This window comes from Alligator sinensis, unplaced genomic scaffold, assembly GCF_000455745.1.
Source record: "Alligator sinensis unplaced genomic scaffold, ASM45574v1 scaffold514_1, whole genome shotgun sequence".
In the NCBI taxonomy this organism is placed as follows: Eukaryota; Metazoa; Chordata; order Crocodylia; family Alligatoridae; genus Alligator; species Alligator sinensis.
The window spans coordinates 1,123,810-1,146,616 of NW_005842385.1; the positions used below are offsets into that span (position 1 = coordinate 1,123,810).

General features: G+C 43.3%; 1 protein-coding gene across 13 annotated transcripts in view; it reads right to left on the bottom strand.

Annotated features, from left to right (window-relative positions):
* Positions 1-22,807, bottom strand: part of PIGN (phosphatidylinositol glycan anchor biosynthesis class N) — a 170,722-nt gene that overhangs the window by 52,980 nt on the left and 94,935 nt on the right. For all 13 annotated transcript variants that reach the window (XR_003095436.1, XR_003095435.1, XR_003095437.1 and 10 more), the window contains 5 exons: positions 15,801-15,879; positions 12,581-12,760; positions 1,810-1,946; positions 810-909; positions 611-703 (listed from right to left, as the gene is read on the bottom strand). Coding sequence is in view for 7 of the 13 variants with exons in the window: in XM_025211020.1 (XP_025066805.1) it covers positions 611-703; positions 810-909; positions 1,810-1,946; positions 12,581-12,760; positions 15,801-15,879 (589 nt within the window). In the remaining 6 variants the exon portion in view is untranslated. The remainder of the gene's footprint in view (positions 1-610; positions 704-809; positions 910-1,809; positions 1,947-12,580; positions 12,761-15,800; positions 15,880-22,807) is intronic.

Here is a 22,807-nt window from a genome sequence, read left to right on the forward strand (position 1 = left end):
TGGTCCTGACTCCACCCTGGACTCAAGTCAAAGATGAAAGGTCTTGCTTCCATATTACATGGTGGGGGAAGACCTTGTCTTGGATTACAGTAAATACTGTAACTAAATTATCTACTGTACTCTAATCAATCATACATACCCCTTTGAGGTACGTAATGTATATAAAACAGCTACATTTTATTGACACTTCTGCACGTGAGTATTTATATTGATTTCATCACAAGGACTTAATAAAACATTGTATCACAAAATACTGACAACTGCAGGTATCTTGAAGGTAGGATGAAAGCATGACATGGAGAACTATGATGGGGGAGACTCCAGGAGAAATCTTGTGTTCTCAAGAAACCTGTCCGACGAGGACAGTGACTACCAAATGCATCACAGATATCCCACAACCAATATCAGCTGTCAGTTAAATGTCAGGGCAACTCAGCTTATTCAGCAGCCTTATTGCTTTGGTTTGGCGATAGATAAAAAAAAAAAAAAAGCTGCATCACCTTGCCTTCCTAAATATTACTCCTCATCTCAATGCTTTCTTTAGAGAAAGAATGATTGTGATGTCCAATCCTGATAACCAATGACAGAATTATTTTGGCCAAATCCATACCTTTGCTTGAGCCCATAGCTGTGTGATCACTGGCCAGCCAGCAAAAATGATGAGACCAACAGTGAGTGTAGAACGGTAGAAGAAGCTGAAAACCTAATAGAAATTCCAACATAAGATTGACAAAAAATAGGCAAGTGACATTTTCTCAGGCAGATAAATTAGCTGAGTACTTTATTAATAATACTAATCAAGTACTTACTAATATTTCAATTCCCAGAGCACAAACGAATAGGAATCCAATAGACTGATGCAGAGGAAACGTCAAGAGTAGTGTTGCAAGATCCTGAATCACTGGGAATCTGTTCAAAATGATTGGGAAGAATAATGAATATATCTTTAGTTAAAACAAAAGAGAGAGGGTCCCCACCCTACTCTCAGATGGTTCAGAGCATAAGCATTCACAAGAAGCCATTTTTTCTACTTTGACCCCTATTTTTGCAAGTATCAGACTAACATCTATTTAAACTGGCTGCTGGCAAGAATCGACAAGCATTTTACGCTAGGGTCAGTATCCACCAAAACTAATGCAAAGTTGAAAAGCTTTTAGAAAAATATACTCAGGTTTATTGACATTTTACTATAAAGTCTATTAATGCATGCCAATCACAATAGTTTCCCTGAATATAAATGTTATTAATAGTAACATAACATTATATTAGGCAAAGAACTACAACCTCAAGTTTACATGTATTTCCATAATCTAAAAGTGTCCATCCCCCCATACAAAACCAAGAAGAAGTCTTGCAAAATGAGGATGTGATCCTCAATGGTACCACCTAGCAATCTCATTTCCAACAGGAACTTACCAGGTCTATCTGGAGGACCAAAAATTTAATTGGGGTGGAGAGAAAGGTTGCCCAAATTATAGAATAAGGTAACGTATAAATAAAACTATTCAAGAAGGTAGGGCAGGGAGGATATCAGAGACCAACTCATTCAGAGAGGTGTGAGCTTTCACAAGCTGCACTTTACTCGGTCAGATGTTAACTATTTACTATTCAAGGTTTCCTAATACAAAAGACATTATGGATATTACTCCATCCACTAGGGACAAGATAAGCCAGTGTCCTTGAATGCATCAGAAAACAAAATTTCATTAAATCAAATGAAAAAAATATTTGTCAATACCTTTTGGATAATCTGACTGACATAGAGGAAAGAGACATGGGCTTTGCGACACAATTTCATGCTTTACTTACTCTCTCACAACAGCATACCAAACTGGTACTGGTAACAGACAGTATATATAATAGGTCCAAGGATATGCTTGAATCAGCAGAAAAAAAGCTATAAATATTCCAACAGCTGAAAAGCCATATGCAAAAACAGAAGATGCCTGAAAAACACAAAATGATTCATATAAATATTCTAGATTACCTTAACCATGGGAGCTTTATATCTGAATGAAACAACTGAAACCTGTGCAACTTGTATGCCTGTCAACACCCTGTATATGGATTTTTCAGCATGCAATTTTTTTAGTGTGATTTTTAGAACACATATTTCTACTGTATTAAGAATTAGCATGATAGGAAGTTCAATAATGACAGATATCACAACTTGCCTTATGTAAGTAAAGCTTTCCTATATGAGGATGGGCACCAGAAGAGGGTTGTAAGTTTGCATTTGTTTCCTGAAAACCATCTACCTGTTATGTATAAAATCTTCTTTAAAAATGTTTGATGAGTTTTATTGTTCACACAAGAAAGTAAAAAGCAACAGGTATTGTGAAGATCTCTTCCTTATTAAGGTAGTATAAGAGTAATGCTGTAGCTGTGATGGTCCACAAGAGACCTGACAAAGGATGTTTATCCCAATTACACAGTTGGTCTAATAAAAGATATCATTCTAAGAAATCCTTGCCTCTTTCATTATTAAGAGTAGGATCAATGCAAAACATATGCCAATCCCATTGTGCTAAGCACTCTAAGGACCCAAGACAGGCCTTGTCCTGAAGAGCTTATGTTGAAAGTCCAAGGTTGCAGATAACAACTGACAAGAGGTAGCTATTGTGGAGAGAGGTAAGTCAGGACTGTCCATGTTCTGAGTGGCCCGAGGCTGCATGCCCCCAGGCTGCACACAAGAGAGTCAATGGCTAGAGTCAGACATTAAACATAAACTGGTTTAAGTGATCAGAAACTGGTTTAAACCTGTAACAGAACAGAAGTTCAGTGCACTTAAACCACTTACAAAATGGCCAAAACAGGCTTTAGATAAACCTGGTTGGATGTAGTATCAGACTTAGCTGATATAGGTGAAACCAATTTATGGAACTTCTGTCCCAGACCCCTTTCCGGTTCAAGTTAATTCATAGTCCTTCAGCATCCCAGGATGCTTTGCAGCCAAAACTGCAAAGCCTGGGCTATGCTGTCTGTTCCAAAGAGCAGGGTTGGCCCCACCCCTCTGCTCCCTAGCTGAAGCATTAACAGTGGCTGGCTGGCTGAGAAGAGGGGGGAGGGTAGAAAATCCTGCTCCATGAAGCAGCTCCTGCCAGGCTTTTCCCCACACTCACCACTGCAGCAGAGGAAGGAGGGTAGCCAGACTCTGGGGTCAGGCAGGTAGAATGAGACAGAGGGCAAGAGGGGGCTTTACGCCCCCTCCCTCCACCTGGGACTCTAGCCGGATTCTCCCTGGAAAAGGCTCAGCAGCCCCTGCCAGGCTTTTCCCCGCTCCCAGTTCAAGCGAAAGGGTGGGGGGTGTGGCCACATGCCAGTCAGGCTGGCACTCTGAGGCAGGGGGGGAAGGGGGTTTAAACCCCCCATTTCCCTACCAGAAGGGACCCCAGCTGGGCACTGCACCTAGCTTTTCCCTTGCTCCCTGGCCTTGCCATGACCCGCCACCCCTCCATGCAAACAGGGAGCAGGGGAACAGCCAGACAGGGGCTGCTCCACCCCTGCCAGGCAGTCCCTGGCTGGGGTCCCTTGCAGTAGGGCTGTGCAAAATGGCTATGTTTCATTTCTGTTTCGGATTCAGCCATTTTGGAGGAACAGTGATTCGTTTTGGTGTTTCAGATTGCTGTTCCATTTTAGCTGAATCTGTTTTGGAGTTTTGATGCTGTTTTGGTGCTGATTTGGAGATTCGGATTGGCCGGGAAGAGCCGCAGGAGAAGCCCCCATGGCTGCCCTGCCCAGCCCCGGCCTCCCGGCTCTTAAAAAAAAAAAAAAGAAGAAAAGAAAAGAAAAAGCCCTGCACTGCCCTCCCCAGCGGTAGCAGCGGCAATCAGGGCCTCTGAGGGCTCATGGCAGAGCCCCACCTCCTCCCGCAGCACGGGGCAGTGGGGGGCAGAAGGAGTCACTCCCCCCGCCTGGCACCCATGTGGCAGCTGCCCCATGACACAGGTGCAGCGCAGCTGGGCAGGGCACTTCATGCTGTCTGGCAGCTGGAGCCACTGGGGCTGAGTGGTGCCGGGCTCCGGCTGACAGGTGGAGTTGCCCCAGCTCCCAGACAGCGTGCAGCACCCTGCCAAGTCACGCTGCACCCATGCTATGCGACAGCTGCTGCACGGGTGCCAAGCAGGGAGAGGGTGATCCCCACTGCCCCCCACTACCCCATGCTGCATGGGGGGGAAAGGGGGCTCTACCACATGCCCCCAGAAGCCCTGATTGCCACTGCTATAGCTGGTGAGTGTGGGGCTTTTTTTTTTTTTTTTTTTTTTTTTTTAGGGCGTGGGAGCGGGGGGTGCGTAGGGGCGCCCCCATGGGGGCTTCTCCCACAGCTCCCCCCACTGGGTTCCCAGCTGGGGTTTCCTTGGGGGGGACAGCCCCTGCTAGACTTCTGCATCCCCCTCCTTCTCCACTCCCTGCTCAAGTGGGAGAGACGGCAGCCCTTGCCAGGGTGTTGTCCCTCACTTGAATGGAGGGAGGAGCACGGCCATGCCCCAGCCTGGGGTTGGCATGCTGAGGCAGGCTGTTTAAACCCCTCTCCCTCCCCACTTGAGCATGCCAACCCCAGGCCAGCGTGTGGCCATGCTCCCGTCCCTTCCACTAGAATGAGTAGCAAGGTGGGAGCAAAAGCTTGGCAGGGGCTCCCGCTCCCCCTCCCTCAGCAAACCCCAGCTGGGGGCCAGGGCCAGGGCCAGGGTTTAAACCTCATCCCTCCTCACCTCAGCCTATTAGCCCCTGCGCTTTCCGCTCAAGCAGGGAATAGGGGCCTGGCAGGGACTACCTCCCACCCCACAAGGCAGACCCAGGCTGCAGTCCCATGCATCCAGGGAGGGTCCCCCACAGCAGGGAGTAGGGAACATAATCCTGACAGGGGCTGCCCCCCCAGGCAGATCAGGGCTGGGGTCCCATGTGGGGGGTTTAAAGGGCTGGGGTCAGGGAAGGGGGTTTAAAGCCTCCATTCCCCTGGCCTCGGCATATATTAACTGCCACTGCTCTTCCCTCCTGCCAAATTTCCTGACCCACAGGGAGCCCCGCGAGCCAGATGCCATGGCTCTGCAGGCCAGATCTGGCCCATGGCCCATGGTTTGAGCATCTTTGGTTTAACTCAACAGCAAGGACCAGATCTAAAAATGAATTTATGGCATTTTGTGATTAACAAATTACATCACATTTAAACCTGCCTGAGAAAAATCATTCCATCACAGTTTTTAAAGTAGTTTTTGTGTTATATTTTTGTGTATGACATGGAATAATAAAACCACTTCCTGGTCCCAAATTCCAGATGAAAACAGGCTTACAATTTCTATGACCTCCAGAGATCATCTAGTCCAACCCCTATCAGATAATGCCTATCCAAACCATCCCATACCAATTCTTGTCTACCTTATTACAAAAACTGCACTATCAACCCTGTCACACAACCTAACTTGTCCTAGGTAAAGCAGAGGAACAACAGTGGTGACACTTTAAGGTTACAGTTACAATCCATTAGATAGAGATTCTATCTAACAAATGGATGTCTTCCAGTCCATTACAGATTAATCACAAAACAAATTTCTTCATGCCATTTCAATACTCCCTATAAACCACATGGTTTTAACATGGATATAAGAAATCTTACCACCAGTTCCAAGTAGTATAGGAAGTAAACCAATAGAAACCAATAGTAATATGGGTGAGTCAGTGAAGCAACAGAAAGGATTCTATTGAAAAAAGCCAGTTACAGCAAATTAACGAAAGCCTCCAGACCAAGGACATAAGAGGCTCATTTCTTTTAAAAGAATCACTTGACTTGATTCAGCTGACCTCATTTTTAAAAAATGTATGGCTTTTATGAGCACACTTCCAAGTTTTGCATAGAATACTTAATGCTCTGAATACTCTTAGTGTGTTCACTGGCTCTATTAATAACAAAAGTCATTAAGTTCTGGGTTATTTCTTCTAAAAGAAAGAAAGAAAACATCAGTTATGCATTATGATTTTTCTGAATATTATTCAATTTTGGAATTCTTTATGAAAAAGAGCAGGGAAAATCTCATTTCAGCCCAGACGCTGCAAAATGTCACTACAGGAATATCCTCAAAATAATTTACTGAATACATGAAGATGTTAACTAAGCATTCACTGTCATATACTTTAACAAATGTAATTTATTCTGAAAATATCTGAAAGATTTTTTTGAGAGTCTTTAATCTCCTCCATATAAAACATGATGGGGGACCCCCGGTGATCTGATGCCCTCCAGGCTCGGGAGGCACCAGTTGCCCACGTCTGTGTTAAAATGAAAAATCCGCTTTTTTCTTGGGTAAAGGGGAAAATCCATGTTTTTTTCTGTTTTTCCATGGGAAATGGAAAACCTGGATCCCCGGTGATGTGTGTTGTGACCCAAACACATTACACACTGCGTTAGCAGAGACAGCAGCCAAAATGTTTTCTTAGCCTACCAATTTTCACAAGGTAGATACTGCAAAGCTACTGAGCCTGATCTAAACCCAACTATTTTCAGCCTAAATCAATGTGACATAAATTGATAGCAAGATGCCTCCTGTTTTCCCCTCCTCAATCAACTTTTGTAACATGGGCCTTTTATTTTGAGGGCATGTCAACTGGAGTAAAGAAAATACAGATGGCACTGCAAGTAGATTAAGAAAAAAAATATGCTGCCTGATCAAGTGATGGCAGGGAAAGGAGGGGAAGAGAAGATTTTGAGGTGAAATTGGTAGGCTTTGTAGAGGGGTAGTAACAGGAATATGTAGTAGAAGAAATATCTGAACAGGTTTATTCATCTTCTATGTCCATTTTATATGAAGAAAACTTTTATAAAATACTCCTGATCCAACACATTTTCTAATGGTGATGCTGCATGCTAGAGAACGTGTGGAGAAAGAAACCCCTTTTCCTATGTGTGGTGCTTGTTCCCAGAGATCCATACATACTGAAGGAAAACGACCAGAATAATAACTATTGGGGTGGGTGGTAATATACCTTTGGATCCACATGTTTGCCCACTGAATGCCCCAGTAAAAGAAGTATGCTTTCTGCAGAATGAAGACCTGATATCCTTGTGGTTTTGGCTGTCAGATTATGTACTGCTTAGATGCGGAAGTAATCACACCCCTACCTGCTCCCAACTACAGATTGAAATAGCATAGTAAAATAAATACGTTACAGCCTGGTGATGTAGAAACTGTCCCATTATATTAGATGATTAGAACAGTGACAAAAGAGGGACAGATATTTAAAAAATGGATTCCATTCCTGACCTTTGCAGGAGACAAATTTCAGCAGTGATAATTTATAAGAACTGTTGTATATAATTTCATAGAATCATAGAAGTAGGGTCGGAAGGGACCTTGTAGATCTTCAAGTCCGACCCCCTGCCTGGGCAAGAGGAAAACTGGGCTCAAATGACCCCAGCCAGGTAGGCACCAAGCCTCTTCTTAAAGACCCCCAGGGTAGGAGCCAGCACCACTTCCCTTGGAAGTCGGTTCCAGACCCTAGCCACGCTAACTGTGAAGTAGTTCCTACAGATGTCTAATCTAAACCTACTCTCCAACAACTTGTGGCCGTTATTCCTTGTTATCCCGGGGGGCGCTAGGGAAAACAAGGTCTCCCCCAAACCCTTCTGGTCCCCCCTAGTGAGTTTATAGACAGTCACCAGGTCCCCCCTCAGCCTTCTCTTGTGAAGGCTGAACAGGTTCAGGTCCCGTAGCCTCTCATTGTAGGGTCTGCCCTGCTGTCCCTGGATCATGCGGGTGGCCCTCCTCTGGACCCTCTCAATGTTGTCCACATCCCTCTTGAAGTGGGGTGCCGAGAACTGGACACAGTACTCCAGCTGCGGCCTGACCAGTGTTGCGTAGAGGGGGAGGATCACCTCCTTGGCCCTACTCGAGATGCACCTGTGGATGCACAATAGGCCCTGCCGACTGTGACCTCGCACTGTCGGCCCATGTTCATCTTGAAGTCAATGATGACTCCAAGATCCCTTTCTGCCTCCGTGCTCTCAAGAAGGGAGTTTCCCATCTTATAAGTGTGCTGCCAGTTACTACTGCCCAAGTGCAGCACCCTGCACCTGTCTGTATTGAAACGCATCCTGTTTTTGTTAGCCCACCCTTGCAACCTATCCAGGTCTTTCTGCAGTCTTTCCCTCCCTACTAGCGTGCCCACCTCACCCCATATTTTGGTATCAACAGCAAATTTGAACAGGTTGCTTTTCACCCCATTGTCCAAATCGCTGATAAAGAAATTGAACAGTGCAGGCCCAAGGACCGAGCCCTGGGGGACTCCGCTGCCCACTTCTCCCCAGGTCAAATATGACCCGTCCGCCACCACCCTCTGAGTACGACCCTTCAGCCAATTAGCAATCCATCTGACCGTGTAGGCATCGATGCCACAGTCACCTAGTTTTTTAATGAGGATGGGGTGGTTGACAGTGTCAAAGGCCTTGCTGAAGTCCAGAAAGACTACATCCACGGCGACACCTGCATCCAATTTCCTTTGTAAAGAAATAAAAACTTCAACCTCCTGGAATTCCTGCATATCTGTCCCTGTGGAGAAACTGGTTCACAGTTCTTAGAAATGCAAATACACAAAAGTGGATGGCCTTGGTATCTTTAAACCCACACCAAGGTCATCCATTCACTTGCGTATATTTGTGATGCAGCGTGCTTCTAAGAAATTGTGAACCAATTTCTCCACATCCAGACTTGGCCATTATGAGCAGGAGATGCACAAAAATGGGGTGTGAAGGGACTGAAATACAAGAAACCATGGGATTGTTGCTGGCAGGGCCTCATGCTCAAAGCCCGCTTCACAAAACATTTTTTTATGGAAAAGGTGGATAAGGAAGCAAGACGGACCTACCCAAGAACTCAGCAGAGCTTTCAGGGTTGGGCTTGGCTGCCCACAGGGGTTGACCATATCCATGCAGACATACCCTAAAATCTATATGCCTTATTGCTCTGACATTACAGGAGTTTGTGGGGTTGCATGGTAGGGTTAGTGACCCACATTTAAAATAATTTGAACCAATGTTTCCCAAAATACAGGCTCCTTGACTGCCTACCTCTCCTCCTTCACAAAATGCAGCATTCTTTATGGAACACAAATGTACCGATCGTGCTGATGGTGGGATCACTTAACATTTACCTCACATGGCATCCACAAAACATTTTGGGGAGCAAGACTGAACCTGGTATTCAACAAACACACAGGCATTATCCTGATGCTCAAGATCTGACAAGATGCCCCTTCTGAGTATATCTGAATCCCTCTGCCTGTTTCTCCATGAGAGTCAGGATCTCTGTGGTGTATTTGCCCCTTTCCTTGCCTTCTGTGAATCTGGGGGCCCTTACTCTCTATGACATGGTCTCAGACCTTCCCCTAAAGCTCCCACATAAGGATCTGGAGGAGAGGGAGCAGGGAGGCAAAGGGAGAGGAATAGGAATAGGCTGACGGTGGTCCCTACCTGGTTTCTAGAAAAATATACTATTAAAAAAAGTGCAAGCCATGCCTACTTATGGTATAGGAACTGGATGCAGGTAGGGTTGACCAGACGAGCCAAAGGAATATCTGAGAAATCTAACAAAAAAATCAGGAGCTCACGTAAGGGATTGGCTTTGTGGGGAGTCAGGGCCTGGTCTGGTGTATAGCACTTCCTTGGTTATGTAGCTTGGGTATGGCCATGTAATAAGCTGCTGCCTGTAATTTATGTAAGCAGCAACAGCAGGAAGTGCCAAACTGTAAGGAGCACAAAGTGCTAAGGTCTTGTGAAATGCTAGTAGCTTAATGGGATGAAAAGGGAAGTTTCCTTAGAAATTGTGATGGGGAGGGATGCTGGGGAAGGAGAGGAGAAAGGAGGTGCTCCAGTTCTCTCATGTTTTGGATTGTAACCACCACATAAAACTGCTAGAGACTTTGGGACACAGACCACATCTGTGATTTCTTACCAGCCTTGTCAGCAGTAGCATGACCATAATTGCTGCTGCACTATGAACAGGATATCCAGGAGTGGGAAGGAAGATCTGGAATCCTATAGCAACATTTAACTAACTAACTAACTGCAAAGTGTTAACTGAAATGGTCTAACAATTGCAAATGAGTTAACTCCTGCCTTCTTTGATGGCCCTGCTACACAAATGTAATCTGCTTTTGAACTATACTCCACAGGAACGACTTACTCCTGGCCTTCACTCCAGAGCTTATCTTACTATACAGAAAAAAACAGCATTACTGCTAAATTTTATAACCCATTCATCCTGATAAGCACTGCTATCTATTACTATACTTTTAATAACCCACAAACCATGCTCATCTCTGGTAATTGCTAACACTCCCCATGGAAAGAAAATCCCGCTTGGGCCTCACTGCTGACAACCTACATAGCGCAGGACTTAAATGAGGCTTATGGAGGCCATGGATAGGGATTGCATTTGTAGGGCTAAATATGGCCTTTGTAATGCTACAAAAAGCAAGCAAAGAGCCATTCAAACTGCTTGAAGTGCTACAAAAAAAGTACTACACAATGTTGCTTCTTTCAAAGTTGTAGCTCTGTTGGCTGTTGTTTAGCAGAGCTGGGCAGCTGGGGCTTTGCTAGCTGATCACTGACTGCCTGCAGTCCTTGGCAGGGGAGAGAGCAGCAGCAACTGGGCTCTGTTGGGGGCAGTGGAAACCAAGGAGCAATACCCTAATGGACCCCTAGCTGGACAGATTGCCTTTGAGATGATTTCAGCTCTCCAGCAAGGGGGGATGGAACACTTGCACACCCATATAGCACTGCATTTTTGTAGCGCTATGAAGTGCTGACACACTTTGCCGCACAACAAACAAACACCTTATTCATGCCCTGAATTGTTCAGGGTGCACATGCAGCATTTCCTTTTGCTTATGTGCACACTGGGATCAAGCAAAGGGGTTCATCTGTACTTCAAAGTCCATCATAAACATAGCTTTGTCAGGTAGCTCCAACATTCCCATCCACCATTCAATGCAGTTACACTAAGTACAGTGTCTGCAGCAGAAATACATGTATACAATTCTTTAAGTAAAGTAGCATGGGCATGCACCTTCACCCTTTATGTCCTGGTTTTCAGATATTTCAGTTTTAAAGAAAATTACATTTTAAAACAGCATAAGACACCAAGAGGTAATCTTAACTCTGCATGGGGTGGGGGTCGTCACTTTTCTGGCTAAAAGGCTCATATTCATTTACGGAGTTAGGTTCTCCTGATGTTAGAGATATAGCTTTTTAATTTCTTCCCTAGTTGTACATCATTGTCAGTATCTAATTAGGTCACAAGCAAAATGACTGCCATAGACAGTAACTTTAAAATGCCAGTATTATGGAGATTTTTCTGAGGCACCTATTAAAGCTTTCATTTTTTTTTAATACAGTGCCCAAATGATACCATACATAGTGTCAGAACACTAGAGAAAGATAAAGGTAGTTTCTGTATACTACTAGACTATGATTCCAATGTGGTCATAAACAAAAGGTAAAAATACTGAAAATGCAAAGAAGCTATGATTGAAATTCATACAGATAAATAAAGAAACAATGTAAAGAAAAAAAATTATGAGTCTTCATTAAGTTAAAACTGAACTAGTTAAATGCAGATATCTTTTTGGCGTTTTTAGTTTAGTTCAGAGCTCCAGTGAACTACAAACCTCATCAGGAAGTGGGATAAATCTCAATGCTCCTTCTCATACAATATCTAGCAACCCGATGCTAGATAATGCGATGCTGCGGCTAGTAAAGCGACCAAAACGCTGGCTTGCATCCATAGATGCTTCTCAAGCAAATTCCGGGACGTCATTCTCCCCTTGTACTTGGCCCTAGTGAGGCCGCAGCTGGAGTACTGCGTCCAGTTTTGGGCTCCACAATTCAAAAAGGATGTGGAGAAGCTTGAGAGAGTCCAGAGAAGAGCCACGCGCATGATCAGAGGTCAGGGAAGCAGACCCTACGATGACAGGCTAAGAGCCCTGGGGCTCTTTAGCCTGGAAAAGCGCAGGCTCAGGGGTGATCTGATGGCCACCTACAAGTTTATCAGGGGTGACCACCAGTATCTGGGGGAACGTTTGTTCGCCAGAGCGCCCCAAGGGATGACGACTAGGTCGAACGGTCATAAACTACGACAAGACTGTTTCAGGCTGGACATAAGGAAGAATTTCTTTACTGTCCGAGCCCCCAAGGTCTGGAACAGCCTGCCACCGGAGGTGGTTCAAGCGCCTACATTGAACACCTTCAAGAGCAAACTGGATGCTTATCTTGCTGGGATCCTATGACTCCAGCTGACTTCCTGCCCTTTGGGCAGGGGGCTGGACTCAATGATCTTCCGAGGTCCCTTCCAGCCCTAATGTCTATAAAATCTATGAAATCTATGAACCCGGGGGGGGCGGGGAATGGGATGTTCCAAACCACACCTGAAAGTTGGTGAGGGAGATTCCCACCAAAAAACAAGGATTAGGAGCCAGAAAGGCTCTTTTTAAACTCATGAAGACATCAGCCAGACCGCTGTTTTTAAAGAAATTAATATTACATGTGCACATATCATTGATAACTGGGCAGTCACTATATCTTTTAACTTACCTTATTATTCTGGACAGTCCTCATCAGATTGGTATGTGTCTTAATAATCACCAAAATCACATAGGATGTCCAGCCCACAAAACCCATTGCAATACTTATGCCCAGGAACAATCTGTCATAAGTATGATAATATGTCAGTCCTTCCAAAGCAAGGATAATTAAGGTTTTGCAAAGAGATATCTAGAGAGAACAGAGCATACGCAACAGTTTAGTATGTGAGACAAGATTATCAAAAAATAAATCTGCCTAAAAACAGAAAACAAAGGACAGTTAACCCAAAGTTAAGGTATATTCATGTATCCTACACCCTCAAGAGCACAGGCTTTTTCGCCTGTGGTTGTCTATATAGGCCACATGTGCGCCCTGGATGCTCAGGTGCCACTTAGTTCCTTCACCAGTTTGGAATCCAAATGCTGCATCGCTTTGGCAGGATGAGAAGGAGGATGTAGTTTTTGGAATATATATAAGGACAACTCAAGTATTTCCTTCTTCTTCAAGGGTTGCTCCACATATAGTCTGCCTTGAGTGACTTTCAAGATACATGTGTAAAGTTGAAAGACTGCAACACAACTCTACCAAAAGCAGCAATCTGCTTTTATTAGGGAACACTGTTTATTCAAAATATAGACAGGACTCCTCCAAAAAAGATGTCCTGCAGATATCTGAAACAGGAGCGTTTTTCAAGGAACCGGCAGAAGCTGCCTGAGCCCTAGTAGAGTGAATCCTAATTAGAGCGTAGGGATTTAAGTTAGCTAGCTCATAACAGATCTTAATACATTCTGAAACCTACTAGGATTGTCCCTCCAGGCTGTCACTGCTTGACCTTTCATTCTGTCAGCAGATGAATAGTTTTGGGGAAACTGAAAGATTTGGCCCTTTGGAAGAAAATGATAGGGCTCTGAAAATCTGGTGTGTAGCCTCTACCTTCTCCTTAATTAGAACATGGCTTAAGGAAAAATACTTGAAAAGGATCATTTTTTTCAAATGTAAATCCATTACTTCATTAGACATCTATGGAATTGTAAAGAAAAGCCAGGAATTCTAATAGCGCTGTGCTGGAACATTATATGGAAAAATGGCCCAAGGGCCAGAAAGAATAATATCAGGATACACGCTTATTCTTACTTGTCTATACAATCAAGCATGTAAAAAGCCTTCATTTCTCTTTCAGACCTCTACACTCAAAAAAAATAAAATAAAAAAGACTTCTGAGAATATGCAGCATATGTATTGAATTCTTGCTCACTGCATTGGGCAACTGAAGAGAAAAAAGAACACCCTAGTTTTAAGGCTCTTGAAACCAAATACTTAGTTTAATTGCTAGTCAAACTATAATCATGCATGCACCTGATACTACTGAGGCAGAGGTCATCAGTTCCCTGGTGGTGATATTTAAGCCTGTGGAGGGGAGTGGAGATAACCCTTGGTACTACAGAATACTCCAGTGCCAAGATGGACACAGCTATTAAACATTGGTTCATTAATTAAAAGCAGCAAGCACACTGACAATACACTGTGACAAAGCAAGCAATATTAGAGAGGTTAGATGCTAAGGTTGACATCTGCCTCTGCTCTTCCCAGAGAAGTGGTATAGCCCCTTCTGAAGTTTTGACTTCAGCTATATTGGGATGTGAACCAGGGACAGCCTGTGATGATGGATCTCTGGAACTAATGAAACTGGAAGTTGCAGCTGTGCTTCTGGACTGATGTGGAACTTAAGTCAAATCTGCCCTGGACACATGATGACAGGTCCTTGAAGCAGTCTTATAAAAATATTAAAAGGTGAGCCTCTTTCACCTGTGTAAAAGTGGACATATAGTGAACATCTGTCAGGGATATGAGCTTTTCCAAAAACAAACAGCGTACCAGTTGTGGATTCGCACTGGCAATATGTTAAGCCAGAACAGTTAGAATGATACATCCTTAAGACCCAGTCCTGGGGTATATTAAGGGAGGTAAAGAACCAACACAGGCAAAAACTTGCCAAACTACTTCTAACTGCTCTATTTACAATGAAAAGAACTGTGTACAGATAGGGATATTGAGAAGTGTCATAAGGCTTGACAGGGGTGGTCAAAAAGTTGCTGAACAGCTGGTGGAACACCACCCTTTAACTGTCAGTACAGGAGCATGACAATGCCCCAACTCAATTGGCACCGCTGACCAAGAGATTGATCTTGACCCTAGCACCAACTTGTGTGTGTGCACGCATGTGCGTGTGTGTGTGTGCATTTTGGGGGAGGGTAGCGGTGACAGATCAATATAAAATAATTTCTAACAAATTAATGCATCAAGTATAGATCTCTTAAAGTATAGACCTGAAAAGGACAAATTTTAATCTCATACAAGAATGCATCCATTAGCTTCAAAATCAGCAACTTCTGATTGCCAAGAAATTTAAATTGAAATGCAAGTATTCTGTAAATAAAACTTATATTAACCTTGCGGAAAGCATATTAGAAAAAAGGGCAAATGCAAAGAACTAAATTAAATTATATTTCTACATGTTTTTCTAGATTAAATTTAATCTTGTATACTTGACATTTTCATATACTTCTTGAACAAAATTTGTATGCAGTGTAAACCTGTTAAAATTTGGATCTACTGTATATAAAACCAAACTACAGAGACTTGCTGTGAAAATAATACACAGTTGGCTCAGATGAGAGATAAAAAAACCCCATGACTTATGGCTAGATCAAGGCAGAGGTTCTTTTGCTAGTTAGGTTTCTGGTTCAGTGTGTGACCATAGGCAAACTCTTCAACATCAAGTTAATGCAGCTGTAAAATGGCAGTGACACATATCTACTGTATGAAGACTTCTGTGAGACACTGTCACAAAGCTAAAATCCTTCAGCAAAAGGTGTTATGTATCCTTTATCACATCAGAGCATAATAAATATTACCAGAGAACACTGAGCCCAATTTGTCTGTAGCCAGCTTCCTGAAAGTTGCACAAAATATTCAGCTTGGCTCATTTTGTCAGAATCAGCAACAGCTACCATTTGAAAACATAACAGTGTCATTTAAAAGCAATCAGTAACTGAACAGCTGGAAATATGAAGTTTTACAGATTTTACAACAGAATTAATTTTACATCAGCAAAACACATCTCTAAAGGGAAAAGTCGGACAGCTTAATGGAAAAGAAAAATAAAGCAAGTTTCAGATTTCGCCCAAGATTTCTAAGACATGTCGCTGTACAGTGAGAAATTACTTACCACATCATTATATTTTCCCTGCTGTATGTATGATCTTGCTTTTCTTAAAATGTCAATCTGTTCAGAATCTGAAAGTAATCTAGAAAAAAATTAAAATATAAAATTTAAAAAACATGATGAGAGCTACAATGAGGTGAATTTTTGAGCCTAGGACTAAATTTCAAAGGACCCGTTATTTAGCATATTACATATGCCAAAGACTCCTAAGTAATTTCAAAGTATTGGGTATCTCGATCCATTCTGCTCTCTTCATCTTCACCCACACTGTTTTTGAAACAGGATCTCAAATTCTTTTCATTCGCTGAAGGCAGGCACACAACTTTGTAGGCAGATATATCCTGCACCACTTGTAACCTATGTCATCATACTAACCATGATACATGGCTGGGAACAGCAAAAAACACATACATCAGCAATACTTAAATTGTCTTATGAATGTACTACAGACATCTTTAGATTTCAAACCCTTCAAGGGATTTTAAAAAATGTAGTATTTGTATCATGTCCATCATAATGAGGCTTCAATCCCAACTGCAGCCTTTTGACTCTATGTAAATAAAAAGCCAGGATGAGCAACCTTTTCTTTAGGGAATTTGCATTTATCTAGTCCACTCAGTCATTGGAATCCTGTAGTTGTGCCCAAAATAAGTGCAAAGTCCTGGCTCCCATGAAGCAAACTCCAAAACTCCCAGTGACTTGAACAGGAGGCAAATCATCAAACTAAGCCTTTCCAGAATTCCTCTCACAAGTGAGAACACACACACACACACACACAGAGAACAAATGCAAAAATAAAGGATGTGGGAAGAATCAAGGGTCTTGTGCCCACACAAGGAAGATAAGCATTAACAGATCAAAAAGCTTCTGTGCCCGGCCATAGAACAACCCTGGTTGGTTCAATTACTCAGTCCTCTGATGTGTTGTGCCACTGCCCCTTCCCCCTCCTTTTTTTTTTTTTTTTTTTTTAGGTGCAGTCTAACCATATCGTGAAAACTGGCTGGGTGGGAGGTAGAGGAAAATACAGGGAATTGGTACAATAAAGGAGGAGCAGAAGAAAAGTGGTGGAGGAAAAGGGAATCACCACTTTCCATAAATTGCTTCTCTGAAAGAACATTATACAAATGTAATGATAATTTACAGTACAAGAATATGTAGCCTACATTGTGCCCCAAGCTGGGTGCTCACAGGATTAAAATCAACATTTAACTATGATCAGGCTACAGTGGAAAAACACACACTTTCTGAAAAGAAACCATGGGACAGGAGTAGTGTGCACTTGTTGACTGTGGTCACCAAAGAGAAGCTCTCGTATGTCAATCTTTCTACAGTTTCCTGTTTCCTGGTAGGGACTAGGAATTGTGTTTAAAGCTATGTCTAAAACTCTTCTATATGTTTGGTCTTTTTTTAAATGCTTGTTCTATGTCTATTTTAAAGTTAATGTTTCAATGTCTGTTTTATCCTCGTTTTTCAATGCCAAAATTTATATAAGCTAAAGAAAGCATTCTTATCTTTTACCATATATCATCTCATACAGTCAATTTGACTATAAAGCCTCTAATCAGTCTTTTAGTCTTGGTGAAACACTTTACTTATAATGAAACTGCAACAGTTTTGGCCATCTCCTTGCTTCTCAAAGGACAGTTTCAGGTATAAGAAAATAAATGGCATCTTCAAGCAGTAAAGTTTCATCAAGTCAGTGCATGAGGCGATTATTACACAGAAGTAGGCAGATATTCAGATAATGCATTCACTTCTTATGGGCTAAGAATAACAATATGATAATAATTCTATTCCATGTCTGTACAACTGCTTTTATAAGAGGCACCACGCTTGGGAAGGCTGGGGGCACCGTCTATGTACAGCTTATAATGCTGTTACAACTCAAGGACTCCATATACACCTGTATCAAACAGTGTCAGGTATCCAGGTTGTAGCTGTATTGGTCTAGAGCAAAAGGAATCAGATAAACCGACTATTCTAACTAATTATCTGAGCCTAATGTGCATAACAAAATGAACTGTTCCAAACAGGAGATTTTACCACACCTTCAACTCTTGTATGAAATACGAACTTTCATTTCTACCTACAAGAACTTTTACAATTTTTTGTCCTATGCCTGAAGAAGGGTGTTTGTGCCCAAAACCTTGCAATTAAAGATTTTTTTTTTTTTGCAAAAACCTAGTTGGTCTAATAAAAGATATCACCTCTACCCGATTCCTTTTGTATCTAACAGGGAACTCTATCTTGTTTGCCTTCTCTGTGGTTTTCATCCACTCTGAGCTGAGACCAGCAAAAGGAGACAGGAGAAATTTCTGCACCTAAAACAGGGCTAGCTGCGAGAGGTATTCAACTTTGCCAATCACCCTTTTATAAGAATAACTCTTGGCTGTTGGCTGTTGCCCAGGGCAAAAAACTATTTCCAGTCTGACTTCTGGTACAAGGTAACTGAATAACAAGCCAATCACCTGGGAAGGCACAGAGGCAATAAGGAGTTCTAAAAGACAGGATATCTCACCAGCCATCTGAAAGAGAAGAACTGACCAGGAGACAAGCAAAACATTGACTGCTGGAGTAAAATACTCCATGATTCAGAGAAGCTATGCACTAATCTTCTCTAATATACCTATCACATATTTCTATACCAGAGAACAGTGGTGCTCAATCTTTTTCCCCATAGGCCAGGCAGGCGATGCCCAGTCCAAGCTGGATCTACAGGGTGGGCCGGATCCAGTGTGTGGGCCATGGAGAGGGATGAAGGGCAGCCTAGCCTCGATCCAGCCACAGGATCGGGGGGAAGGCTGTGGGGCTTGAGAATTAGGCAGTGGAAGAGAGGTGGCAGTATCAATTTGCTCCTTGCTGCCAAATTTCCTGACCCATGAGGAGCCCCTGTGGGCCAGATGTCATGGCTCAGCAGGCCAGATCTGACCCGCAGGCCAGGGGTTGAGGACCCGTGCCAGAGAGATGCGAAATTTGAATTAATGAAAATGATAACCAACAGGTCGCTGCACACATTTAGCAGTGCCAAGTCTTACAATCTATAATTATGTTTCCCTAAAAAAAATGTAATTTTTTAAAGCCAGCAAACAAAAACCAGCTTTCCATTTCAAAGAGGACAAACAAGTGTCATCCAAGTAGGAACACAATTAATTATGTAACAAAACAATTGGGCTAATTGTGCAAATGCTTGTAAACTGTCCCTTATGAGATGTTAGCTACTTTCATCATGAGTATACCTGACAAAATTAATCTTTCCAGCACATCATTCACGCTTCACAAACAAGTGCTTGACAACACTAATAACATGCCTGTGATGAAATGAAGCTACAGTAGCTGTCTCAAGGGGACTATGTCTGGCCAGTCAGCAATCCGTATTTATCACCATTGAACAGAGTATACCATCCCCAAAAGCACATTTCTGCTTGGGCAACATGCTGCAGTTCCCCAAATGAAATAAAATCTTAGAACAGAAGGAGATATCTTGAGAGTACATCTGGATCTACCATTGCTAATAGGCTCATTTTATAATGTCTGTTATTGTGTAATGATTCATATTCACATTGCTGTACAGTACATTTTCCAGATTTACTCTATAAAATAGGCCCTTAGGATCCTGCAGTAAATCAGCGAGATTAAAAAGGTCCCAGATTTACCAATGAATTGCAAGACAGGGGTGCATCTGCACATGCTATTAATGTGCAGCAATAAAGTCTGGCACATATGTTGGAGTTTATTGCTCCTGGGCACCAGATTCAACGTGCACCTGGGACCGCAGCACATTGACCTGGGCTGGAGCAACCCTGGCTGGCAGGGGGCCCAGGGAGTCAGGTTGCCAGATGGGGGCTGCTCTGACCCAGCTCAACGTGATGCAAAAGGGCTGGCTGGGGTACAAGGGTGCTTCAGTGCAGAGCTAGCTGGCAAACAGCCTCCGCACTGAAACACCTTCATGCCCCAGCCTTCCTCATTAGTGTCTACATGTGCGCTGCTGCAGAGTAAAAAACTCCATCAAAGGATAGTACTTGTATTTACACTGCATGTGTAGACACTGAGACATTTACTGTGGAGCTAATTAGGCAACTTCAAGTAAACATCTTGTCTAGATGTGCCCAATACCAGATTAGCAAACCAGATAAACACACACGCCAAGAGAAGGGGTAAACTCCTTTGCACAATCTGCGCTGCTGACACAAAAGAGTTTAAAAACAAACTTCAGTTGCTTCACACCCTCTCACATTTAATTCACACGGACAAACAAAACTGCCTACAAAAACTGAATTCAGCCATTTCTCCCAAAGGGTGAGAACAGATTGTTAAGCTCTTCCTATTTTTAAACATATGAAGATACTATGGACATGAAATTGAGATCTGTATGCAGGTAGTCATCCTTCAGTTGACATACTTCTTGTCATCTCTCAAGCATGGTCAGTCACCTCCTGCATTTCTACTGCTTGCCCTGCCATGCTTGCTTCAGATACGGTTTTTATGGCAAAAAACTCAAGCTAACACCTGACTTTACTGAAGGAATTACATCTGTGTAGTGTGAAACTGTCAAACTCATCTGGCCATGTAGGCCAGATGAGGTTTGCTGATCTGGTCAGCAAGCAAGATTGGGACCACGCTCCAGCACCAACACGCAGGGCCAGTCTGGTGGAGCACTGTATGCAGTACATGCCTCATGTTAGCCCCCAATGCCACATGCAGAGCAAGCCCCAGAGTGGGGCTAGAATGAGCTGCACGTGGCACATGGCGCTGGACTAGCCATGGGTGCACAGGGGGCCAGCACAGGGAGAGCACTGCATGTTGCACCCTGCTGGACCAGCCATGTGCACTGGCTCTGATAACCCAGTCTGGACTGGCCCTGGAACTATGGCTCAGGGCTGGTCCAGCATGGGTGCCGCATGCAGCATGCACCCCAGACTGCCCCCTGTGTTGTGTGCAGTGTCCATGGCACCAGGTCCAGCCCTGTGCACCAGACCAGCATCACTTTCCACATGCAATGTGCAGGGTCAGTCCAAGACTCAAAGGCCAGATCATATGGCTCCAGGACTGGATCTGGCCTGCGGGCCATATGTTTGACCACAAATATCATGGAATGGAGAGCCTACCTTACTAAGGTAATCAGAAAAACCTGGCTTGTTTAATTTAGCTGAGAATGAGTGTATGCCTCCATCAACACACGGAAGGGGATAAATACCAGGGATGGAAAAGAGTTGTTTGAGCTAAAATAACAACACTGGTAAAAAAACCAAATATGTAGAGAACTAGCCATGAATAAACTTAGGTTGGAATTCAGAATGTTTCTAACTGTAAGAGAAGTGAGGTCCTAAAACAGTTTTCTAATGGGATTAGTAATAGTTAATTACTTACCTAGTTTTAAGATGGCCCTTACTAATACACTACACTTACCAGCAGTAGCCAGGAATGGACTCAGTGTTCCAGGAAGCCCCTTCTAGTTTTGTATCTTATGTTATCAGTTTAAAATTGTGCAAGTTTCAGTTAGAGACTAATTTTCACTGCATCATTTCTTCTACAAGCCTTCCATTTAAACTTGATATAAGCTTAACTATATATTTATAAATAACATAAAACTCTGACACTTTCCCAATCAGGAGCAGATCATCACAAAAAGATAAATTTGCTAACAATACAGAATGCATGAATTTTAATAATTATCCAGAATCTGATCTTTCCATACTTCAAAATGTAATTACGTCTCCAGTACACACAGAAATCTGTAATTACTTAAACAGATATAAAATTATCTTCATGAATTTGTGCAGTGAAGAATAAAACACTACGAGATGCAAGAACCTTCCCTTGTTCATGTCAATGTGTTGTTAATTTTGAAGACTGCTCAAAGAATGTAACTCGCTGAATCATAGGCTCTGACTAGTGAGCTGTATTTGATTTTTTTTGTATTATACAAAGTTGAATATTATGGGGGTTTTATAGTTATTACAAATGTCAACTTCATTTTCATAATTCATAATTGATTATGTAAAACATTTAAAAAGAAAAAGATGAAAGGATACAGCTTTGTATCTGTCTAAAATAAGGAGTGTCCGTCTTCTATTGCTGCTTAGTTGGGACCCAAGAGTTATTACCTGGGATCCGGGTTCCCGTTTCCCACTAAAAATGGAGTAAACTGCGGATTTTACCTTGTACCGAAGGCAAACACGGATTTCTCATTTAACCGGAGAAGCCCACAGATTTTGTGGTTTTGCGAAGAGCTTTCTGCAGGTTGGCAGAGTTCCAGCCGGCAGGGAACTGGGAGAGAATGGGAGGAGGGAGGTCGGGCAGGAGGCGCCATGTATATACACATGGCCCCAGGCAGCTTGGAGAACAGTTCCTGCAGGTAAGTAGGGCAGGGGGGAGGGGACTGAAACCGCATAGGGAGGGAGTTGGGTAGGGCAGGGGCTGGAACTGGGAATGCTGCCCAGCCGGGCAGTGTGAGGCTTAGGGCCTAAGGCCCAAATGTGTAGCTGCAGGACCCCAGTGGGGAGCAGGATGGAGCCACGGGCAGCTTGTCCAGGGCTCCAGCTCCTCGGCACTGCATGCACTCCAGGGTCACGGGGGGACTTGCACCCCCCAGATCTGTGCATGGGGTGTGAGTGAGGGTGGGCTGTGGATTCCTGCCCTGCTGCTCTTCCCTGGGGCCTCCACAGGCCAGCAGGCACAACCTGGTGTCACAACCCAGTTAATCAGTGCCCATGCCACTAGCAAGAGATACCATTCAAGTAGTCAACTAAGGGTTAAAAAGAAATTCTTGCCAGAAACTCCTGAAACAAAATCCTGGCGGAGAGCTGTATATAATTTATGTCCACGTCACAAACAAGAAACGAAACTTAAGACTGGTCAGGGTGAAAGGGGATAGCCCTGCCATAAATCCCTGCAATTGGTCAAGAAACAAGCATAAGCCCCTCATCATAACCTCATACATAACAGGCAGAAAACCTAACCCACTACCTTGTAACCTGATAACAGCCTGAGAGCACAAAGGACTGCTGCTT